This window comes from Monodon monoceros, unplaced genomic scaffold (genome assembly GCF_005190385.1).
Source record: "Monodon monoceros isolate NGI ecotype Baffin Bay Population unplaced genomic scaffold, NGI_Narwhal_1 Super_Scaffold_6, whole genome shotgun sequence".
NCBI classification, from domain to species: domain Eukaryota; kingdom Metazoa; phylum Chordata; class Mammalia; order Artiodactyla; family Monodontidae; genus Monodon; species Monodon monoceros.
This window is the reverse complement of record NW_021703783.1, coordinates 54,038,669-54,064,418: the sequence shown is the minus strand read 5'-3', so window position 1 is coordinate 54,064,418 and position 25,750 is coordinate 54,038,669. Positions and strand designations below refer to the sequence as shown.

Below are 25,750 nucleotides of genomic sequence, written 5' to 3'. Positions count from 1 at the left end.
GTGTGTGTGTGTGTGTGTGTGTGTGTGTGTCCCAAGAAGGAGGATAATCTGAAAGTGGAAGCCTTTTTCAGGGACTTAAAGCTTACCCTGAACTCATTATCTCTGCCCAGATGCCATATCATTTTATAAGTTCTAAGTGAGCCAAAAGATCTACCCATCTTCACATAATTACTTCTCTTGTGCTACTATTACTATCTTGGTTGGCAGTGAACAAATGAGACCCTGTCACTTGAATCAACCAAAATTTCATCCCTGGGTGGGGAACTCAATATTACAAGTGATTACAAGTTTGTGTATTTGTGTTTTCAAAGATCTTGCCACCTCAAATAGAAGAGTGGAACCATTAACAGAGTATCCAAGTAAATAGTGAGGAGGGGAAAACCTCAGGTTCAAAGCACTAGTTGTTACTCTTTGAACATTCTTTACCTGCCCATGGCCTCTGATGGGGCTCCTTCTCCTTGGGCTGTCTTTGCACAGGGCTTGAGAGGCCGCCTCTTGTTCCCCAGTTGGGACAGCAGTAAGTCTCCTGACATGGCAGGATCTCACAGAAAGTGATCTCTGGTACTTGGAAGGGGGGTTGTGTGGTTGCCAGAGATGTATTAGGTGCTGCAAGGCATTGGACAGAGGGGAGGAGAGTGACAAGGTTAACCTGAAAGGCTGGTTCTTCTCTTGACAATTCACATGAAACCCAGGCTGGGTTTGAGGGTGAGGAATGTGACGATCTTACCCAAGGGGGAAGCTGTGGGTGGCAGAGCCGGATCCTGGGAGCTGGTGAGGTTGCTGGAGGAGGAGAACAAAGTAATTAATGAAAGAGGCCTTCAAGAATCCTTCTCCCCAAAGGAAAACAAGACTGGAACTCTCACCTCAAAGGGAGACTTGGGGTACATCGGTCTTGATCTTTTAAGCTAAGTATGTAAAGGGAGACTATTGTCAAGCCACTGTTTAAAAAAAAAAAAAAGAAAGAAAGAGTTATGTGGCAGATTTGATTCCAGATATATCTCACACAACCAGCTGGCCAGAGATGTCCTCTCCCAGGCCACACAGATGGGAGAGGAGGGGGCAGGCGGCCAGGGCTGACAGAAGCGCCATGGAAGCCAGCACAGTTCTGCCTCTCAGCCCTGGTAAGAAAAAGCCCCCAACCTTCCCGGAGCTCAGAGGCTCCCTGGCTACTCCGGGCTGATGGATTTTTCCACAAAGCAGCCCCCGGCCCTGGCAAGCTGTCTCAGAAACGTCTGTCACTAGTGGAAGATTACAAGAGGAAGCATGTAAATCACTGGAGGCAGCCCTGTGCTCCTTGCAGGAAAAACTCAGAGCAAAGTTCATATCCCCCTGGTGGAGGGCATCCACACTGTGGTGTTGGGAAATGAAAGGCTACACAGGTTTAGTCAGCAGTAGGTGCCAAACCCTTTGGCCGCTTCTGACATCTTCCTGCTGCCTGTCTTTTCAGAGCACAATACACCAAATTGGACAAAGGAAGGAAAAAAGTACAATAAAGCATCCATTTCCACACTACATGACTTCAAAATAATGAGTGTATCTTTCCCCCCAATTATCAGCACTTATATAGCCAAAAGGAAGCTTACCTTAAAGGTCCTGAGCTTTGGGAAGCTCTTCCCAATATTGCTCACACATCCAAACACTCAGCATTCTCCTCTTTCGAGGGTGTCTCTAGAACTCTCTCTACAATCCCGCCGTGTGCTGGGCCTGACACAGGGGACCTTACTTGACCTCTTGCCGGCTTGATGTCACATCTGGTTCTCTAGACTCAACTCCTCATTAGTATTGATATCTTTTTCCCCACCAAAGGTCGTGGATTTACCATCATTAAATACACACCAAGAAATGTGCCACACATTTGAATTCTGCTCATGAAGAAAGGGTCCCCAGAGTGTTCTCAGCAGCAGCTGGTCACTGCCCAGCGGGCACAGCCCTGCCTGGGAGAAGCGGTGCTGAGCTCCAAGGGTGCCGTTAGACAGAACTTGTGGCGTCGCCCTGGCAACTACTTGCTGTGGTCCAGTCTCCCTGACTTTGTTCTCCCACATTCCCCATTTCCTATCTCCCTATTACTAATCCTTAAATACTCTTTCTGATTTGTTTGCCATCTGCATCATTGCATGGCCTGGGCAACTTCTAGGACCACAGAATGAAATAGACATCTGCTTCTTTCTTTAGGGTTTTGACCCTTCTCAGGTACACCACAGGCTGGAAACAAGACAATAAGCCCAATACCTCCCATTTCTGGTCTTAGAGGTCAACAACATTGGAATTTGTACGATCTGATAAGCACATTTAAAAAGCAGTCTCTTCATATCAAAATTAGACTTCCTATAAGCTTTGCATTGGATTTTCATGGGAATCTGTGTCTCTAGAGAATGTTAAGCATGTCTGTGCAAAGTAGATGCTCACACTCTCCTGAGTTGGGAATCCCAGAAGAAGACAAGTTCACTTAGGAGAGTGAGAAAAGTACACCAGCTTCTACTGGGAATTCTATGTAGTGGTGTCAAATACTTGGGGATGCTTCCTGCAGTGGGCAGTAGCAAGTGAAAAGTTAAAATGCTGAGGGGAGATAAGGGTACAGGACCCACAATGTCTCCTATAACTGAGAAGCTGCTTTGGATCAAGAAACTGGAAGCATCCTTGGGACCATCCCTTACTTAGCCTCTGAGGATAATTGTCTCCTCTGAGACAAGGCCCAGAAGCTAGTCCTTTTCCACACTACAAAGCATTTTTGGAGGGATAAATACTCCTTCCACCATGTAAATAGACCGAAAACAAGAAGGCGAGGAGGACACAGGAAAGATGACCAGGGCTCAAAGGCTGAGGAGCCATCATAGCAGCAGCACGAGCCTGAAGACCAGAGACCTGATAAAGACCCCTCATCCCAGTAAAGGATGACCCGTCCTCCCTGCGAAGGAGGGATGGCAGTCAAAAGGCACGTGGTGCTTGCATAGCAAATGTATTTGTTTGCTTTAACTGCTTAGTACCTTTGGCTACAACTTCATCATATTGCATATCTTGGGGTAATCTCAGTCTCTTTTGGTATAAAATCCAGAAGAATTCTAATAATATGAATATCCATGGGAGAGTGGATTGTACCTGATTACCTACTCACTCTTTTCGCCTAAGTAGATAGGAAGGAGAGCAAAGATTTTGAGAAAGTTATTTGCAAGGCTAAAAAAGATACACACGCACACACACACACACGAAAGGCACAGGGAGCTGGTAAGAAATATCAGTTGATTAAAAAAAAAGATCATCCTTTATCTCATATTTAAGAGCAGAAAGCCTGTGCTTCTTTTCTTCAAAGTATGAGTTTATAAAGGGCTCCTGTATCTCTAAGCTAAATCAAAGGCCAATGTCTGGTTTAAAGGGCTCCTTGTCTTCAAAGTAAATAGAAAGTCAGTCCCCAGTTCACGTGTGAGAAAAGGGAGATGGGACGAGAAAAAGAGCTTGACATAGCACAACACTGATGTTTTTCTTACCAAAATGCCATCACAGCAATGAGAGTTATAACCAAGGTCTGGAAAACCCAATTGGGACACGACTGTTTTCTTCCTGAAAAAGAAACCTATAAAAAATTCAGCAATGAGAAATGAAAAATCAGTGATGCCAACTTTGAGAAGGATGCCTGAAGACTCACTCCCCAGGGGATCTTCGCTGCTCCCTTCAGCCTACATCTCCCTCCTCCTCTCTGCCTCTGAAAACAAAGTCCTTTCAAAGCCAAGTTCTTCCCTTTTCTTGGCACTCCAGGCTACACTCTCTCTTCCCTGCAGGACAACTGTCTGTGCCATTCATTAGTGCTTTTTCTTGAAGTTTTATGAGAGAAGACCTACCAGACAATATACTGTCAGAACCCAGAAGTCCATTTCTTTTAATAGGATACTTTTGAAAATCAAAAAGTCTTCAAGACATAATAGAATAAATCCCAATGGAAGAACTTCAGGCAGCATGACAAATTGTAGAAAAGATTTTTGTGGCATGAAATACTATTAATTACTCCTTAAATCATATACAATCTTTTCCAATGCTGCCACCTATTTTTGAGGACTGTTCTGGGCCTATGTCTTCTTTATTCTTATATCCATTCAACAAATATTCATTAAGCACTACTATGAGCAACGTTATAGGGGGATATGAAAATAAGTAAATTACACTCTCTAGGAAGTGAGTGAGACAAACCTTTAGGACTGGTACATATTGGCATTAAAAACTTGCACATAAGGAATGAGCCAAGAACCATAGGAGAGACAGCTGTGCAACTGGTGAGGAATCTCGCTGGAGATACGAGAGGCTTTCTGCCCAGTTAAATATGGTGCTCCTTAAATATGAGTTTCCTACTAATGCAATAGGGAGTATTATGTTTGCTTCCTTCTGCGGGTACAGGATTGGAAGGGAATTGGAGGATGGTGGTAGTTAAGAAATAGTTTAAAATTGGTCTTTGAATTTCTTGGGGAGGCTATCTGCATAAAGAAAATGTTCTTCAATGTAATATCGGGGGTCGGAATTAACCACACGCTTTTTAACAAGTACCCAAATTTTAGGGTTTTCATAACTGAGTCATCCATAAGTGCAGTAGGAAGCCCCTTTGAATACCAAGAAGTGGATGGTTTATACCTTTCCTACATCCCACTGGAACGGTTTTGAGGACATCCTAATAGTGTGCTGTGCAAAGAAAGAACTCAATGCAATGAAATTTGCTGAATTGATTAGAATTAAATAGTATTAATCTCAGAATAAGAGCTTCCCCTTCCAACCTACTCCCCAAAGCTGCCAGATTATTTTAAGTCTCCATGCTTTTGCTCAAAAGCCTTTGACCTTGTATAGGAAAATGGCCTAAGACCTGGGGTCAGACCTGGAGTCAAGCCCTGAACAAGTCATCTAAGTGTCATTGATCCTCATTTTCCTCATCAATAAAATAGGAAAGATAAAATCATACCTGCCTACCTTTCAGAGTTATTGGGTGGACCTGATTAACAGAGAAATGTTTCTCAAGTTCAAGTCTGCATGAGAATTACTATGGAGTTTGTTAAAAAATCTAAATGCCCTGAAAAATTCTGATTCAATAGGTTTCCATGTAGCGTGAGGTGGGGGGCTGTGAATCTGTAAGAAGTGAGATAATGAAAAGTATCTGTGTTTGCTAATATGTTTAGAATAGATAACTAATAAGAACCTGCTGTATAGCACAGGGAACTGCACTTCACTGTACAGTAGAAACTAACACAACACTGTAAGACAACTATACCCCGATTAAAACAATAAATAAATAAATAAATTTAAAAATAAACGTACTCATTGAGATGATGCATCATTTATTCAGTATGATCCATTTGACCTCTATGTTACTAATTTTCATAATACCCTGAATTGTGGGGGGAGGCGGGCTCTCAGAAGAAGCCTGTGTTTGTTCCTTCCCTCTCTCCCTCCTCCTCCACGTACTCTGAATTTTTACTCGAACCCTGAGGTCTTTCTCACCTCGCCCCAATCATCAACACACAGCAGGAATCACCCACCTACCTCTTGGAAGTAAAGAAAGAGAAGGAAAGGAGAGGAACCCTTTGGAGTGGATGAGACCTTAATCTTCCTCCAGAATGAGCATCATCTTGACCAGCATTGGCCCAGCCAGGCTTCTCACCATCAGGTAAAGCCCACCAACTGCTCATAGCCAGCACTTTGCTCATTAATGCCCCCACTCAACCCAGGAGGACCATTCTCCACCCATACACTTGTGTTTCAATGCTCCAAGGCTCTTGGAGGCTTTGAGGAATAAAGGTTACCTAGGGGGTTGGTGTATGGAAGGGCAAGTTAACCTCGGAGAAACAGCCAAAACCTCCTAGAAAGATAGTACAGGGAGAGCAAAACACCACCATTACTTGTATTTTATCAAGCTCCCTGGAAGACTCTGATACATGCCAAAGTATGAGAACCACTGAAATAGTGGGTTTGAAAATACTAAATAGCAGTGGACACTTACATAGCACTTATGTGCCACACACTCTTTTGAGTGCTTTATGTATGCTAATTTATTTAACCTCACAGTAATCCTCAACTACTCTATAAGGCAAGTACTGTTATCATCCCTATTTTAGAGATGTGGAAACATGAGTCCCAGGAAGGCTAAGTTCCTTACTCAAGATCACACTGCTAGTAAGTCACAGAGCCAGGATTTGAACCAAAAAACACTTGGTTCCGGAATCTGTGATCTTAACCCCAATGCCATGCTGCCTCCCTTTTCTGTCTGTAAAGAAAGGATACACTATACAACTTAGATATTATTGTTATTATTCAAAAAGTCTTCATGGCTGCCAAATGAACTCCTTAACTGGTGATCCAGAAACTGAGCCTAACATATTTTCAGCCTTAACTTCTACTCTCCTCCCTAACAAACTCCCACCTAGTCCTTCAAGGAAGCTGGTGCCAGCTCCCGGACCTTGGCTTGTGCCATTCCATCTGAAACCTCTCCAGCAGCACCTGTTACTTTCTAGCCAAAGCTTACGCCCCCTTGAAGGCCCGGGTCCCATGATACTCCCACGGTGCTCTGAGCCTCTGCAATATTTATCACATCCGGGTACAACTGTTCTTTGTATTCTCTTCTGATCTTCCCTGGCTACCTTAAAATTCTTTAGAAGGGGCCACATCTTACTAACTTTTGCATGCACAGGGGCGTAGGACAGTGACTACATGAAGTCTCTGAATTGAATGGGTGCTCTTTAATGTCTGGATGTCCATATAAGTCCCTGAGCCTGTGTCCACACCCCAACTCCCCAACCACCCATACACCCAAGACACTGAATCTCTTAATGCTTTAAATTTAGATTGTGAGCCTTCAGGGAATATTTTCAGACTGGGCTCTCCATTCATTCATTCATTTGACAAATATTTCTTGAGTACCTGCTCTGTGTCTGTCCCTGGAGACACAGAGTGAGGAAGGCTGACACAGAGCCTGTTCTCATGGACTGTATGTTCTAGTTAATATTCTGAGAAAACTGCAAAATAAAGATTCTTTGTGTGCAAGATGGGCGCTACAGAGGTTGCACAGGAGCCAAATTGTACCAATCAGGGCCTCCATGGATGTAGATACAATTCCCTCTATCCCCTTGCAAACTGGTTAGTACAAAGAGCACCTTCCCTACACAATATTTTTAGTATTTTGTGTTTATTGAGCAACCTGCTATGTGCTGGGCATTGTGCTAAGGGCTTTCACTCATTTAATCCTATCAATACTCTTTGTAAGGTAGACATTATTATTATCTGTTTCCCAATGCAATTAAGTAAACTTGCCCCAAAACACTTCTACATATACATTTATCCATGTATTTATGCCTACTGGTATAGCAAGAAGCTTGTCCACAGCATAACATTTTAGTAGTTTTTAGTAGAATATTAAACTTAGTAGAATATTAAACTTTAGTAGAATATTAAACTTTCTAAACTTTCTAAATTGGGACAATGGCCCAAACATCAGGTCAGCCCGTAACAGGATATAGGTTAAGGTCATAAATATCTTCCTCCGGGAAAGGCCACCTTTGGAAAACTAGTGGATCTGAGGGAGCGAGCTGAGGTTCACAGCTATCTATGAGTGGCAGCTAGAAAGAGAGTATTGCCGCTTCTCCCTCACTGACACTTCTCTGCAATGGAGAGGGTGTCCTTTAAGTTAAATGATTAACCTTCACCTTTAATGTAAATGTTATCCTATTTGATGAAAGGTTCTATTCATTAATAAAGCTGTCACATTTTATCCTTTGCAAGCGACTACCTAGTCTCCATTTGCATATATAGTACTAAATATCAAAGGGAAGAGAGGGATTTGTGGATTAACTGACATCCCTTTGAGATCTTCTGGAGACAAAGATAAGGGCCTGAGTCGAGTCAAGGCATCCACACAGATCTTGCAGCCCCGAGTCATCTGCTGATGCATTTCACCTGTTGGGGACTATATACACAAAAAGCGGCAGAACAACGTTTCTGAAATGAACAGGTTCTATACTCATATCTCTAAACTCCTCTTTGAAAAACCAGTTAATATCTATTAAAAGGATAATATTTAAATGCCTTAAGTGCATAAGGATGCCTAGGGAACCCGTCAACAAATAAATGAAGAAAAAAACTCCTGGTCAATTTTTCTGAAGACTATTTGAATAGAAAATATCACCTCTGTTCATTATAAATTTAAGTCTATTTACCTTGCTGGTTTTTTGGGGAATGGTCCTTTTTGGAGAAGATGCACTAAGAGCTCTGCTAAATTTGCTTTAAAAAGAGAAAGAGAAAATTAGTTTTGATTCAGCTGCCTCTCCAAGAGTTATATGACAAAGGCCCAGGCTGTCACTAACACAGCAGTATGTTTTATTATTATTATTATTATTCAGTGGTAATTTAAAAAAGGAAGAGTCGAGGCAATTGAGGGTTCTTTTTGTGTACAAGAAACTTAGTAAGTATAAATAAATGCATTAAAAGTTACATTTCCCTTTTTCTCAAAATATATCCCAGAAAATGTGCACGTGCCTCCTTAAGTAATAAAAAAAATAGAATAAAAGTTTTTTCCCTGAGGACCAAACATGGTTCTCTAAATTTAGAAATGGCCACCTTTCCTCCTTAAAGGAAAGGCCACCCTTTTGTTAAAATGTAGCACTTCCTATAATCACTGCTCTTAAACAGATGCATTATATTTTGTTTTATTTTAAAAGCAGCAACAGAAAAAATAAGAAAATTATCACATAAAACAACTGTGTTCCAAAACATTCTGAAAGAAGAATAGGGACTTAATTAAAAGAAAGTAATGGTTGCTGCTTGGTAGAACAAACCATTCAGAGTGATCTAGTTATGGAAAGACTCCATTCTCTCCTTTCTCCAGATTTCTATGGCAATCCTGGAAGTACCTGATCGAGCTCACTTCACTGGCGGAGGACTTCCAACTACTGAGCCGCTTTAGCCTGGCCAGTCTTCTGTTCCATATTTCTAACTCTTCTATTCTTTCTTCAAGGTTGTTGGTTAGTTTGCAAAGCTGCTTCACTGCACCCACATTTTCCATAAAGATCTGGTCCTAAAAATGAAAATAATTCAGAGCACATACAGTTTGAGACCACTAGACAACTGTCCATGGCCCAACCAAAGACAGTTGGAAAACTCCATTGAAAATGGTTACACACACACACACACACACACACAGCCTCAAGTTCATTCAAGATAAATCTGGAGGCTTGAAATTTAAAGTGGTCTTGCCAAACTTCTGGCTATGTAGTAAAACTGCTTATGTTCAATTTGCAATAAAATGGAAATATGTCCTTGTATTCCAAGAGAGAGAACAGAGCTGAAGGACACTGTCAAGTTTCCAATCCAAAGATTTATCTTTAGTGGCCATTATGCTCTATTTAAAACTCATGTAAAGAAAGTCAGAACAGGCTTCTGAATGTTGATTTGTGTTTGCATCACTAAATCAGAAGGAATGACTCCAGTTCTCCCTGGTAAAATGTGCATCAAATTGCTCAGGTGAAGGAGGGAGGAAAGAAGACCTGGGCTTTTCTCAGGGTTCTGCCACCTGCTAGATGTGAGATCCTGGGTAAAATGTAACAACTCCTCTGAGCTTCAGTTTCTTCATTTATAAATGAGAGGATGATTCTTGAGATGTTGATTTCTGTCTTAATATCCCATAAGCTATTACATGCAATTTACATTTTAGCTTAAACAAAATTTAAAACAACAGCACTTAATTCTTCCTATTCAAAGAAAGTTACTGACATGTCAGAAAGAGCAAGAAAGGAGAGATCAACCAAAACCACAGGGATCCAGACACCCCTTCCCCCACCCACACACGTCAGTTGTTTTGGGAACATGTGTGTCTGTCTCTTAGCCATACAAAAATCCTGGAAAGCTCTCATCAACTCACACCCCAATCCCATGACCACTCCTCTTCCCCCACCCTCCTCTGTTTACAAGTTTAGAATGTCATGGCGCTCTTTGGGGCTCATAGAGGCTGGTCCACTGTTGTAAAGTGATGAGCTCAAGGCCAAAATAGAAAGACTGTTTTGTGGCTGGGGATCAAACTCAGGGCTGTGTGTCTTTGAGATTCTCATCATGCAAACCGAAGTTTTCTGGGTTTCAAACACTGTAAAGCAACCACTTGGAAAGGATTCAAAAGCTGAATGTTACAGATTTAAGGCTTAGTTCATAGAGTTTAAAGGCATACACACTGGTATAAAACACACTGGTAAAGGTAAGTATATAGTCAGTTTAAGAATACTCTAATACCATTATATAATGGTGTATAAATCACTTAACTCTAGCATAAAGGTTAAAGGACAAAAGTATTAAAAATAACTATAGCTTCAATAATCTGTTATTGGTACACACATAAAAAGAGGTAAATTATGACACCAAAAGCATAAAACATGGGGTGGGGGGGGGGAGTAAAAGGGAAGTTTTGTATGTGATCAAAGTTAAATTGTTATTGGCCTAAAATAGACTGTTAAATCTATAAAATATTTTATGTAAGCCTCATGGTAATCACAAAGCAAAACCTACAGTAGATACACAAAAGGTAAAGAGAAGAGAATCAAAGCATAACACTACAAAAATCACTGATTCACAAACGAAGACAGCAAAAAAGGAAGACAAGAACAAATGAACTACAAAACAGCTAGAAAACAATAAGATGAGCATTTAAAGAATTAATACAAATCTTTCTCAAACTCCTCCAAAAAATGGAAACTCCATCCACTACAAACTCATTTTAAAAGGCCATCATTACCCTGATACCAAGGCAAGATAAGAATACTACAAGAAGAGACAATTACAGGTCAATATCGCTGATGAACATACATGCAAAAGTCTTCAACAAAATATTAGCAAACTGAATTCAACAATACATTAAAAGAATCATATGTCATGATCAAGAAGGATTTATTCCTGGGATACAAGAATGGTTCAATATATGCAAATCAATCAATGTGATACACTCCACTAACAAAATGAAGGATAAAAATTATATGGTCATTTCAATAGATGGAGAAAAAGATTTTGACAAAATTCAACATCCTTTCATGATGAAAACTCTCAACAAATTAAGTATAGATAAAATATACCTGAACATAATAGAAGCCATATATGACAAGGCCAGAGCTAACATGTACACTTAATGATGAAAAGCTGAAAGCTTTTCCTCTAAGGTCAAGAACAAGACAAGACATGCCCACTCTCCCTGTTTCTATTCAGCACAGTACTGGAAGTCCTAGACAGAGCAACTAGACAATAAAAAGAAATAAAAGGCATCCAATTTGGGAAGGAAAAAGTAAGACTGTTTCTGTTGAAGATGATATCTTGGATACAGAAAATCCTAAAGATGCCATCAAAAAATAGAACTAATAAGTGAATTCAGTAAAGTTGTAGGATGAAAAATCAACTTACAGAAATAAGCTAGTTTCCATACACTAATAACGAACAATTTGAAAAAGAAATAAAGAATCCCATTTACAACAGCATTCAAAACAATGAAGAATACTTAGGGATAAATTTAACCAATGAGGTGAAACATCTGTACACTGAAAATTATTAGACATTGGTGAAAGAAATGATGAAGACACAAATAAATGGAAAAATATCCTGTGCTCTTGGATTGGAAGAATTAACATTGTTAGCATGTCCATCCTACTCAAAGCCATCTATAGATCCAATACAATCTCTGTCAAAATTCCAATGGCATTTTTCACAGAACTAGAAAAACTAATCATAAAATTGGTACAGAACAACAAAAGATCCCAAATATTCAAAGCAATTCTGAGAAAGAACAAGGCTGGAGGCATCACACTTCCTGATTTCAAACTATAATACAAAGCAGCTATCATAATCAAAACAGTATGGTACTGGCATAAGAACAGATACATAGACCAATGGAACAAAACTGAGAGCCCAGAAATAAACACACACATACAGTCAATTAATATTTGACAAGGAAGTCAAGAATACTCAATGGGGAAAAGATATTTTCCTCAATAAATGGTGTTGGGAAAATCTGGTATTTACATGCAAAAGAAATTGGACCTCTATCTTACACCACTTACAAAAATTAACTCAAAATGTGTTAAAGACTTAAATGTAAAGCGTAAAATTGTAAAACTCCTAGAAGAAAACATAGGGAAATACCTCCTTGCCTTGGCAACCATATTTTGGACAAGACCAAAAGTACAATCCACGAAAGCAAGCAAACAAACAAAAGTGGGACTACATCAAACCAAAACTTCTGTGTAGCAAAAGAAATAACCAACAAAAGTAAAAGGCAATCTACTGAATGGGAGAAAATGCTTGCAAGCCATATACCTGATAAGGGTTTAATATTCAAAATATATAAGGAATGCATACAACTCAATAGCAATAAACAAATATTCCAGTTTAAAAATGGGCAGAAAACCTGAATAAATATTTTTCCAAAGAAGACATACAAATGGGCAACATGTACAAGAAAAGACACTCAACATTACTAATCATCAGGGAAATGCAAATAAAAACCACAGTGAGAGATCACCTCACATCTGTTAGGATGGCTATTATCAAAGAGACAAGAGATAACAAGGATCTGGAAAAAAGGGAATCCTTCTGTTGGTGGGAATGTAAATTGGCATAGGCACCACGGCGAACAGCTTGGAAGTTATACAAAAGTTAAAAATAGAACTACAATATGAATATGATCCAGCAATCCCATATCTGGGTATATGTCCAAAGGAAATGATATCACTATCTCAAAGAAATATCTGCACCCCCATGTTCGTTACAGCATTATTCACAATAACCAAGATATGGAAACAACCTAAGTGTCCATCAGTGGATGGATGAAGAAAGAGTGTGTGTGTGTATACATATATACATATGTATTATTCAGCTATGATAATGAAGGACATTCTGCCATTTGTGACAACATGGATGGACCTCGAAGGTGTCATACTAAGTGAAATACGTGAGACACAGAAATATAAGTACTGCATAATATCACTTATATGTGGAAACAGAATAGATTGGTGGTTGCCAAAGGTTGAGATAGCGGGGGAAATGAGGAAATGTTGGTCAAAATGTACAAACTCAGTTTAGGATGAATAAATTCTGGGGATCTAATGTGCAGCATTGTGACTATAATTAACAATACTATATTATATACTTGAAAGTTGGTAAGAAAGTAAATCTTAAATGTTCTCACCACACACACACACAAAATGTAATTATATGAGGTGATGTGTATGTCAACTAACCTTATTGTGGTACTCATTTTGCAATATATAAGTTTATCAGATCATCACGTTGTACACCTTAAACCTACCCTGTGTTGTATGTCAATTTTATCTCAACAAAGCTAAAAAAATGTAGCTGTATGGGAGGAGAGTTTATTTAAATAAAACAAGATTGGACGTGAATTAATAACTGGAATCTGAGTGAAATGTATAAATGTGTTTCATTACTATTCTCTCTTATTTTGTATATGTTTGAAATTTTTCATTAAAAATGTTAAAAAATAAGGGCTTCCCTGGTGGCGCAGTGGTTGAGAGTCCACCTGCCGATGCAGAGGACGCGGGTTTGTGCCCCGGTCGGGGAAGATCCCACATGCCGCGGAGCGGCTGGGCCTGTGAGCCGTGGCCGCTGAGCCTGCACGTCTGGAGCCTGTGCTCCGCAACCGGAGAGGCCACAGCAGTGAGAGGCCCGCGTACAGCAAAAAAAAAGTTAAAAAATAAATCACAAAACAAAAACAAAGCAAAAAAAAAAATCTCTTGACACAAGCTGTTCTAAATTTTCTAATACTGGTACAGATTTTCCTTCTAAATTTGTTTTATAAAAATAAGGCAGAAATCATGAAGATAAGAATGACCTTCTGTGGTTGTAAATCATAGTAAATGTCATATGACTATTTACTGTGTTTAGTAGAAAGCCTTATAGTAGAATTATAACTGTAATATTTAGAGTCGGTCACATGGTCAGTCGATGTCCACCCAGCAGTCCAGCACAAGTTCCCAGCCATCATCTCTGACTCCTTCCCCCACAGGAAATCCATCACACAGTGCTGTCAGTTCAACATCCTAAATCTCCTGAATCTACCTACTTCTCTCCATCCTCACTGGCACTACCATACCTAATAATATTTTTAATTTTTCTTGGCAACTGGCTCCCTTTTTTCCTCCCTCTTTTAAAAAAATGTTTGCTTGATACAGTAATTTGTGATTTAGCTCAAACCAAAGCAGACAGTGGAGAATGATATTAATGTCCCCTCTAAACCACAGTCAGTTCTTCCTGCCATGTCTCCCCACAGGACTTTTAATGCTGCTAATGGCATAGAAGCGATCGCTGCAATTGTCCAGTTATGTGTCAATAATGATGAAAAGCCAGCTCTGATTTCTGCAACTCAAATATGCCAACACCATACATCTTCCCAGTAGATTCAACGGGCAAGAAGATAATTCATGTGTTTTCCTATCTAAGAGGAAATAGAGGTGGAGAGGGAATTTACTACTACCTTCCTGATAGTAATGATGGCCCTGACTTTATGGATCCAATCGGAGGTTACCAAAAAAATTAATTTCTAGGACATGTTATTGGGATTGCTTCTTATTAAAAGACTTCTGATTTCTTGTCCTCTATCATCACAGTACAGTCAGTACAAATATGTTCAAAAACATAATCTAGAGTTTTCTGAAAATAACCTTTTCAATGCAAGTGGTGAGGTCTCCATGGGTTCATTTTGACCGCAAATGTGCACCTAGATGCCTCAGGAACTTTTTCTAAGTGTCCAACTCGCAGATAGAGGTTCGTATTCGTTAGGACAGAGAAGGGCATAAGGCTGGGGCATTTTGAAAAGCTTCCCCATCTGACACCCACTGTTGGTTAAGAACTATTTTATAACTGAATCTAATTTAATTAATCAACTCTGTCCAGTTATTATTAACCATTTCAAATGGAATCCACTACCTCAACTAAAATGCAGCTTTGTAACTGTGATGTAAAAATGATTAAACCAGCTTGCCACCAAAAATTGCTCATGAGATTGGGTTTGGGGGCAGTGGCAACTGCTTCAAATCACATGAGAATTTTCACCCACTGTTTAAAAGACTTGCTTTGGGGTGAGGGGACTTATGGACAGCGTGAGCATATTTTTTGAAAGGACACGTAGGGCAGTTTGGCAAGTATAAGTGCACAGGAAAACAGGGAGGTGTTTGTGAAATCAGAGACATTATTTAGTTTAAAGTGTGTCTCTGTTGAAGCCTCTCCTTTCACATAGCCCCCTTCACACGCTGTGCTCTAATCATATTGAACCTCGTGCCAGTCACAGAACATGCATCATGTATCCCCTCATCTCTGCCTGCTCCCTCTGCCTAAACCAGCTGTCCTCCCTCTCCGCCCACCTTCCTTTCACTTGGTGTCATGTTTACCAGTGTTATAAACCCCTGGAGACAGGGCCGGCCTCTTGTCCACAGCAGATTCTCCAGCACAGGGCAGTAACACAGGACAGACTTGAAGATTAAATGAGTGAATATTCTTACAGTGGTGATGCATGCCCTGAGGCACTCATAACGTTACTCTCTGGTGAAACTGAAGGAAGTGGCCAAACGTCCAGTTTATTTTTTTACCTGAGGTTTTTCTCAGAAAAGCAAAGTCTATATTCCAAATTCCCTTTCCACGTTAGGAAATGCAGGTGAATTAAGGAAAGAAACACTAGTGTTCAACATCCTCAGTGCGATGGGCTAGTGACTCTCTTGTAACCAGCCACGTGGCCTCCACTGATGGAAACAGATGACCGTCCCTTCAGTTCCCCTTCATCCCCTAGGAAACACTTAGACTCTGTAGAAGGCAGTTTGCAAGCTCCTGGGTCCCTTGCAGGACTGACGATAAATGAGCCCCAATGCTGGGGAGCAGCCAGGCAGTGGACTTGATTTCTCCTCTCTTTGGGAACTACAGCTTGTCCTCTGTCCAAAAACAGAGTAAGCGTAACAAAGCCTGAGAGCAAAGAATGCTTTGAGAAGTTGAAATAGGCTCTTCTTTCTTTTCCAGTGAGAGTCACAGACTTGAAAATCTCTCCTTGTGGCATCTGATGTTGCATGGACTGATGTTTTTATGATAAAATCATGGGACTAAAACAGCCTGTAATTGAGTATTATGAAAGTGATTGTCAAAGGGAGAAAAACGGTCTTTTAGCCAATGGGTGTGCCTGGCAATTGTTTAGGCTTTGGATAAACTCAGCTTTAGATCTTTGTCCAAGAGTGTACAAAGCTCACCAGGCCTTGACATGGATTTAAAGAAAAAACTAGAATCCTCAAACCAGAAAAGCAGGCTGCCGAGATGGTGTAGGAGCTCAGACTTCAGCTGAACTTCCCACAGATCCCTGGAGGTGAGCTTTCCCTCCCATGCAGAGTTCTCTTGCAAAGAGGACAACTCCTGGGCTCATTTCCCTGGATGTTGTATTTTGACCTCTGCCTTAAATGGGGAGAGCACAAGTTCATAAAACTGTTTCAAATTATGTGTTTTAATTGTTGCCCTTTGTTTGCTTTAGAACTCTTGCTTAATTTTTGTTATCTCAGTTTAAACATAATTTTCTGTGGAAGGGCTTGAGTCCTTTGACTGAGGCAAGTTTCCAGTTGAACTAACACATGGCACTGTTTATTGTTATTCTTTGATTTCTTCTCTTTCTGGGTGACCAATGAGCTCCTTTTGAGGGCAGTGTCTTAGGGCCAACTCAGTACCTGGCACACGTAGCTCAATATTCAGCTAATGAACAGAATCAATAGTTCTTTATCAAGCACCTATGATGTGCTAACCACTGTCTTAAGTACAGGGAGAAAACAATTAGATAAGGTAGACAGGATCTCTGCCCTCATAGAGCATGTTTCCTAGTGGGGAGATTGGCCAAGAGCAAGTAAACCAGAAGTATATGATATAGTTTTAAGTTGTAATTAGCACCAGGAAGGAAACCATTGAAAGAGAAAATAATTGTTACTATCTTAAGCCATTGCTATAGATTTGGTCTATTTTATCTTTGAGAGCACTGGGAAAAAATAAAATAACAGCATCAAGTGGAAAAGTATATTCTCATCCTGAAAAAGACAGGTAACCCAATGGAAAACTGGGCCAAACAATTCATATAAGGAGAAATCTAAAGAGCTAACATAAGAAAGAGATGCACAATTTAGTTACTCATCAGAGAAAGACAAATTAAAACAGTAAGATACCACTTTACCCCGATTAGAATTGAAAAATTTAGAAAGTCTGATAATGTCAGGTGTTGATGAGGATACAGAGAAGCAGTCAACCTCATGTGCTGCTGTTATGAGTTGGGGCTGACCAACAATCTGACAGCATTTCATAGAATTAAGGCTGTGTGTATCCTATACGCCACCTCCAGTATGCGTGCCAGAGAAAACCTCCCACAGGTTCACAAGGAGGCCTGTGTGAGAACGTTCATCACTGCACAGTTGTGGTCAGCAGAGTTGGAAGAGGCCATCACTCGAGGAGGAGAATGTAAGGACATATGCCAAGGAATTCCACGTATCAGACTCCGAGCAGATGTATATAATTCAAAGAAATTTAAAACAGATTCAAAAACAACACTAATAATGTTCCAGAAAGCCTGACTATCCAAGGATATATATGAAACACATTAGCGTGGCTGCCATCGTTGTGGGGAGTTGGATGGAAGAGGAAATGAGAATGCAGAGAAGAAAAAATGTAATGAAGAAAAAGAGCAGTACAAAGAAGAGGGTAGTACCTCCACTCTAAAGTTCCAATAATAAAGAGGAAAGAGGAAAATCTACTGGAGAAAAAAAAAAAAAAAATGAAAGGGATTTCACATCTTGAGAGCTACCACTCTAGTCCAAAGTTTATTTACTTACTCTCAGTGCTCTTACTCAGTTTGAGTAGCTTGAAGGCAGTGACAGACTCTGAATATCTGAGACCAAGCTCAGTAGACTGGGAACTTCATGGATGAAGCCCAAGGGAACTAAACTATACCTACAGGGAGGAAGCAGTTCTGACCTAGTGGCCAGATTTCACAGATGAAGAAAAGTCAGCATCATCAGAAAGGGACTGAAGTATCCTTAAAGACTTTATAAGAAATTACTAAAAAAACAGTCTCTTTGAAAACTTTGGCATAAGTTCAGCCATTTTAACCTAATTCCACTTTGGTAAATAAAATGTGAAATTCCAGGTACTCAGTCAGTGAAGGCCTGAATAAACGGGGCTATCTGATTTTCAAAGCATTGCCATCACCTTCTGACACAATATTTAAATTGCAGTTTTAGATGTCTGGAACAATTATTCTTTTCCCAACATTTTATTACTAAAATTTCCAAGCATACAGAAAAGTTTTTAAAAAATTGTAGAGTAAATGACCATATACCCCCCCACGTAAATTCCACAATTAGCATAGTGCTCTATTTCCTTTATCACACGTCTCTCCATCTGTCCATCCATCAACCCATCTTGTTTAAATGCATGGAAAAAAATAAATAGCAATTACTTTTTAAGAAGACATAACTACAGAAAGAAATTTTCCAAGAAAACAATAAATGGCATATTTCTCTCTAAAATTTAGAAACAAGAGAATTTTCTCCCTGCCGCCAGTGTAAGAAGTTCCTGGGAAAGAAGACGATCTACAAACAGGGGATCAGTTGTTAAAATATCCAGGGTTGGTTTTAATAGCATATTAACTCTAATCCTTCGGCTTGGAGTCAAATCAATCAGTGAGTGCAACGGGGAATACTAACCTCCTGTGGGGAACATCACTGCAACTAATGAATGAATTTTATTTCCTCTCTTGATGAGAAAAGAAAGGACTTTTAAACCGACTGCTGAGTAGGACCTTTAAAAAAAACCCATTTAGATTCTGGGCTGGCTATATGAACTTAAACTAATATAATTTTTTATAACTCAGTTTTTCTATATTTAAAAGTGAAAAATAGTATTTGTCACTCTATAAAAAAAAAATAAGTCATTTCACAGACACCCAAAGTGGTGGTATCTTTGAGTGGCACCTGAAAAAAATTTATTAACGATTAACCATTTATCAGTTATACTGTGTTGTGGACCTAAAAGTTGTGGTCCTAAGAAGATCTGCATTTAAAAAAATTCATTTATGAAAGCAACTGCTTCATTGGGGGAAAAAGTGATTAAGGTAGAATTTCAACTCACCATACTAAAGTTAGTTTACTGTAGAACTGTAAAGAATAAAATAATTTGTTTTGAATAGCTTTAAAGATGACCTTATAATCCCCCAAACTGGCTGAGCCAAGTTCTGGACAAACTTTTATCTGATGCTGAAATTCATGCTCTTAAACTGGTGTGCCATGTACGATCAGGGAATTTTTAATCATCAAAGAGATTTTGGTGAGGTTCATTTTCCTCCCATCTCCTCCATCTCCTCCCCATCTCCTTATCGATCCTCTCTGAACACTTGGCTTTTTGACACTGTGTTTGCCCCATGTTCTCCTCCTACCTTCACCCAATCCTTCAGCCTTCCCAGGGCCTCTCTTTCTCCTGTAGACCCTCCTGGAAGTGTTCTGCTGTCTTTAGCCCTCTTTGTTTCTCATCCTATATGAACTCGAGCGCCTGCTGGGCCAGGCAGGTAACAGGAAGGCAGAGGGCTTCCCTGGTGGTGCAGTGGTTAAGAATCCGCCTGCCAATGCAGGGGACATGGGTTCAAGCCCTGGTCCGGGAAGATCCCGCATGCCACGGAGCAGCTAAGCCCGAGCACCGCAACTACTGAGCCTGTGCTCTAGAGCCCGTGAGCCACAACAACTGAGCCCATGCGCCACAACTACAGGAGCCCGTGTGCCTAGAGCCCGTGCTCCGCAACAAGAGAAGCCATGACAATGAGAAGCTCACGCACAACAAGGAAGAGTAGCCCTCGCTCGCCGCAACTAGAGAAAGCCCACGCGCAGCAATGAAGACCCAACGCAGCCAAAAATAAATTAATTAAATAAATAAATTTTTTAAAAAAAACAAAAAACAGGAAGCAGAGATGCGAGGCTGCCGAAGCCCCTCTGGGGGAGTCGCTTCTCAGCACCACGTCACCAGATCTGATGTTTCAAGGGAACTGGAAATCCAAAATTTGTGTGAAGATCTCCTAATTTTCAAAGGTAAGCAACACATTTGAAAATTTTTAAAACACCGTGAGGGAAAAACGTCTGCAGGCCAGACTGGGCCACAGGCTTCCCATCTGTGACCTGCGTCCATGACCTTTTCCTTATGAATTAATATCTTCACCCCTGTCTGTAGCTCCCCCTTGACCCCCAACTTCTCTCTCATGTTCCACACTCCCAGTCACCTCTGGATGTTTTCATCTGAATGTTCAGCTGACATCTCAAACTCGAAACTGAGCCCATCTTTTCCCCTAGAAAACCCCTTCTCCTTCAAACTCCCTTATGTTGATAGAACCACGTCTCTTCCTTTCACTGAGATTCAAACACTCATGCATTAACATAAAGTCTTATTGAGAACCCACAAGGTATCAGATACTGTTCTAAACAACACAGGATTGACAAGACACATTCTCTGACCTCAAGAAGCTCACAGTCCAGTGGAGGAGATACCAAATAGAGAATGACAACACAATGTGATGGATACTCTAGAAGCTGTCTATCCAGAGGCCTAAGGCAGTGTGAGGACAGGAGCAATCCAGGCATCACGGAATTCATTAACTCAATCAACCAAGATATGTTGAATTCCTCCAGTACTCTAAGCCCTGGGGTTAACACCTCATATAAAGTATTGGAGGTACAGTTTTGAAAAATATAGAAGATTTTTTTGTTCTCATACAACTACCCAGGGAGACTGGCAAAAAACAAGGAGGCAAATAAACAAGATCATTTCAGTTAGGGACAGAAGTCTCCAGGCTGCTGTGAGCAAGTTTGCAGTGTATCCCCTGCACAGAGACCCAGCTGAGGGGGAGGACGAGGTCTGCGCCAGCCAGAGGGAGCTCCTTTTTCTAATTACTGCAAAGGCACTCTACACCCTCGTGGTGGCCCTGGATCTTACAAAGTGAAATCGAGTGCCATGGAGACTCTTTTAGACAAGGTGGTCAGGGAAGGTCTTGCTTTGCAATCCAAATGATGAGATCATCTGAAGGGAGAGTCTTCATGGCAGAGAACAATCAACAGAACAGCTCGAGGCAGAAACAAACTTGGAGTGTGAGGAACAGAAAAAAGGCTGGCGGGGGAGGAGCTAGGAACAAGACTGTGCGTGTGTGCGCAGACACATCATATTCTGAAGGTGTTTGGGGGCTGGGGGGTATGAGTGTTAGGAAATGAGTCAGAAAGAGAAGATTCCATCCAGATTGTGGAGGGTTATAATAATAAGCCAGTGAAGAGCCAAAACTGGGAAAGGGAGATTATAGGATCAGAGATTCGTTTTGTTTTGTTTTGTTTTTAAGGAAAATGATCCTACTGGCAGCTAGCAGGTCAGTTAGGAGGTTGTTATAATAGCTAGGGATAAAAATGGAGAAAATAAAGAGAATAAAGAAGGAATGTGATATACAAGAGATAGTACCTAAGTAAGAACAGCAGGACTTGTCTAACTGGACCCCGTGGATGAGAAAAAGGAAGGCTTGGGAGGCCTCTTGTGATGCTCTCCCCACTGCCGCCAGCTACACCCTCATTCCCCACGGTCCACCAATGTCTCCCTTCCCTTGTCTCTCAATCTCCCCCCTTCCTTTCCATCTGAGAACACTTGCCTAGTCTCCAGAGAGCCTCTCTCCTTCCTCTGAACTGATGCGGCACTTTATGCATCCCACAGATTTATTACGTCTCACGTTGTAACTTAGAGCATTATTTCTTGTGTACCTGTCACATCATCCTGCTTAGACTGTCAGCTACTTGAAGATAGGAACCAAGTGTTATTTACCCTTTCATGACTCAAATAGACAATCCCTGCCATATTATGGTTGCAGGAAAAATAGAATCAATGAGTAAAAAGTAGCCACATACTAAGTTATGGCAGGGTGGCTCGTGACATGCAGTCTTAAAAACACGCACATACAGATTATTCAAGGCTAGTGAATGAGAAGATGAACCTCATCTTTACATGGACTCGGTTGTGAATTTGTTTAAGGTAGTTCTTACATTTACTGTGTGCATTTTTCTTACACCAAGTACACCTAATAATAATGCTCAGGAAATGGAACCACCTGTTCCCAAATAATCACAGAAACAAATTTTAAAAGTTGCCAAGTAAAGAGATAGATGAACGTGCCGAAAAGCAGAGCCCCAGTGGTCAAATGCAGGAGGAGACGATGGTGTCCACTCTAAGGCCCCCTTGCTCTCAGTATCAGCCCCGAGTCCTTTCACTCTACCTCCCCTGGCTGAGCTTTCACTGGGCCACGCGAACCATGAGAAATTTATGAGAAGCAGTAAATCACCCTGTGTAAGAGAAGTTTATCTTTCAAGGTCATTTCTCCTGTTAAGAAGAGAAAAAAGTGGCTTGTACCAACTTTGGCCGACATCTCTGATCTCCAGCATTCGCTGGTTGTATGGACAGCCTGTAAAGATCCAGCCATTCTCTTTCCTATTCCGGCACCACGTTGCAAAGTACATGTGGAAATGATACAGCAGTCACGGAGCACAACATTTTAACATTTCCATGTTCTAGTTTGCATTTTAGCTTCAATGAGAATTTCCTTATAAAAAAGAGACATTTGGGGGAAGAGAACTGGAGTGCAGAGGGAGAGACTGTATCTTAATTGGATCTCCACCTGTTACTATAGCACACAAAGCCCGGGAAATCCTAGCGAAGGTCTTGAAAACCAACAGTCCTGGGCGTGGCAATCAAGGTTGCCATGGCGCCCACGTGAATAAGGAAGAGTCCAGGAAAGCAAGAGGTTATCTGTACATCTTTCTTATCAGTTAACAAAGAGCACAGGACAACAGGAGCCACGTACCCTGCGTTCTTAATGAGAGAATAAAGGGTATTCTGGGAAGTACTTATAATGTAGAAGAGGGATATTCCACAGTGTTGAGGATTAAGCCAGAAATTGAAGTCTATCCACAGAAGTGAGCCAAAGAAGAAAGCCAGCCTTCCGAGTATGGAGGTGTGGCCTTAGTGACGTCACCATAGATTGTATCACTACAAGATCCTGTTACTAAGAGAATCGCCCCTTTTCCATTCTGGACTCCTGTCAGTTTTACTTATTTATAAACTCAGTGCCCCCTTGGCATGGATTGCTCCTCAGGTGATGAACGAACCTGGCTGCCTGGAACGGGAATGCCACGCCCCGCTCTCCCAGGTCTCTGCACTTGGCTTCCTAGGAATGAACTTCGGGTGTAACCTCCCCTGGGAAAGTGAGGGGTTGGCCCTCGGAACTCCTGTTGCTAATCATCTTGACTGTCTCCCTTCACCTCACCTGGGAACGGGAAAACACTGGGCCAGGGGAGAACTAATTATTTTGCTGAACAGTGACAGTCCTAAGGCCCCGGGCAGGCGTTACCTACACAGGAAACATAGAAATCTCTTTCCTGAGTGTTCTAGGGAAGGGCCACACCCAGAAGTGATACAGCTGCTACCAGATGAAACCCCAAGAGCCCCACCTTGGCCGCCTGGTGACACACTCCCAAGGCCGTACCCTGAGGCTGACAGCTGTGCCTCTGCTCTTTTCTCTCAACCTAGGAAGCTTATGAAAATGCAAGAGAGTGAGGGTGACTTTATTTTACAGATACCTCTGAATATATCTTATATTTTAGTATATATAAAATAGTTTATATTTTAAGCAAATTACATAAAAAACTTGTGTTTTATTATTAAAAATAAATTTCTGGGGAATTCCCTGGTGGTCCGGTGGTTAGGACTCAGCGTGCTCAGTGCCGGGGCCCAGGTTCGATCCCTGGTCAGGGAACTAAGATCCCACCCGCTGCATGGCATGGCCAAAACAATTATTTTAGTTAAAAAGAGATAAATTTCTGATGGTAACACCTCTCAAGTGAAGTGATAGCCTCGCTGTGAGAGACCAAAGAATTTCTTCTGTGGAGGATGGGGTCCTGGGAGACAGGAGGAAGTAACCTGACTTCCGCCACTTGGCCCTTGCGGCCCAGTGAGCAGGCCATCCGGCGCTGTTATCGAAGTATTTGTTGTCCAAGAGCTTGTAGGCAGAAGACTGTGGAAGGGCCCAACATGAAGACATACCCGCTACCTTGCTACCCCAAGTGTGCCTTCCTGACCAGCAGGACTGGCAAAATTGGCTTCACCTGGAGACTGGTCAGAAATTCAGGATCTCAGGTCTCACTCCATTCTTGCTTAACCAGAATCTGCATTTTAATAACTCCCTTACTGATTCGTGTACACTTTGAAGTTTGGGAAGTACTTCCCCGAGGAACTGACAAATTATGAATTAGTCTCCACTCAAACATCTCTACCTACTGCCCTGAAATCCCCATGCCTATCAGCCTTCCCTCCAGCATCAAATATAATAATGTGACATAAAGCAAATCAGCCGCAGAGTGAATTTGCAAACCTCGCAAACCATGCAGGGTTTCACAGAATTAATAGACGTGATCTCGGAGAGCCACTCAAATCACAACCAAAGCATCCGCAAGCGAGGAAACGGCACGCTTAGACTCCTTAACAGGCGAAGAGGAAATATCCACAAGGATGGTGACATTCCTTCAAAAGAGAATGATTTGAATATCAAAGAATTCTGACAGGCCCCTGAGGAAAAACGATGAGGCTCATGAATATCTTTGTAAAAATGACCCACTTTATGATTGTGCTGCGAAAGCTAAACATATAGTTTTGTTGAAAAACTATGCTCCAAAAAAAAAATAATAGTTCAACACTTCACTCAGTCTTCAATCATTCTAAGGAGGAGCACATTGTTTTAATTATAACTTAAATGATATTATGTGAGAGAAATGACACTTTCGTAAGTTTTAGTTCCATTTTTCAAGACAAAGTCTAATCAGAACTTGCTGTCACTATTTCTCCTGTTGTCTGGTCCTTGTTTGAAGGGCACTTCTGCTCAGTGGACTGTCCCAGGGCCAGTGTTCCTCCCACAGGACTCACTGGACTCCAGTGCTTACTGTTGCATAGTCCTTTTTCCTTTTTCCCTTATGAGACTCCTTTTTGGTACCTATGACCAGTGTGGGATAACTGATACCTACTTACTCCACAACTCAGTGAAGAATTCTTTTTTACTGTCCCGTTTCCCGGTTGGATGTTCCGTGCATTGTGATACCACAGAAGGGGAATTCGCCCATGCGGTTAGAGCTCTAGGGTAGGGAGCTGTTCAGGGTTACCTTATCCACCATGAGGAAGTTCTCCAGCGTCTCTCCGTTTTCACAGGTGACATGGCCAACCTCCCTCACGGCTCTGGGCAGGATCTCTCGCACCTCCTGGGCGATCATCCCTAGACACAAACACTCCAACAGGTTTTGTCAGGAAAAGACCTTTCTGGAGAAAATGCTCCCAGGCCTACCTCAGAATGGGAACCCTGACAACTACACAGGATGCCTCTGCGAATAGATGCTTATCCCCCCTCAGCATTTGATCTACGAGGCATTTAAAAAGCAAAGGAGGAATTTGGAGCCAAGGACCACTAGAGGATTAAAAGAGGGAGTGTTGTTTTCTCCACTCTTTCTTGAGACTCCGAGCCGAATGTTGGAAGGGGTTAAGTACCTTCAGATCCCTGTACATAGACATGAGGCTAGGGCACGGGCTTGATTTTCTTTCTTTTTCTGCAGGAGGGCCCTGCCCTCTAAATGGTCCTTTTTTCTTTAGAATTCCTGGACTGGAGTATGAACATCACTCTGCA

At 41.3% G+C, this 25,750-nt stretch overlaps 1 protein-coding gene across 1 annotated transcript in view; it reads right to left on the bottom strand.

Annotated features, from left to right (window-relative positions):
* Positions 1–25,750, bottom strand: part of MYRFL (myelin regulatory factor like) — a 118,872-nt gene that overhangs the window by 16,984 nt on the left and 76,138 nt on the right. Inside the window, exons 14-20 of the mRNA XM_029204213.1 lie at positions 25,236–25,345; positions 8,874–9,037; positions 8,181–8,244; positions 3,483–3,568; positions 864–938; positions 728–780; positions 427–606 (exon numbers count right to left, since the gene is read on the bottom strand). Of these exons, the coding sequence (XP_029060046.1) occupies positions 427–606; positions 728–780; positions 864–938; positions 3,483–3,568; positions 8,181–8,244; positions 8,874–9,037; positions 25,236–25,345 (732 nt within the window). The remainder of the gene's footprint in view (positions 1–426; positions 607–727; positions 781–863; positions 939–3,482; positions 3,569–8,180; positions 8,245–8,873; positions 9,038–25,235; positions 25,346–25,750) is intronic.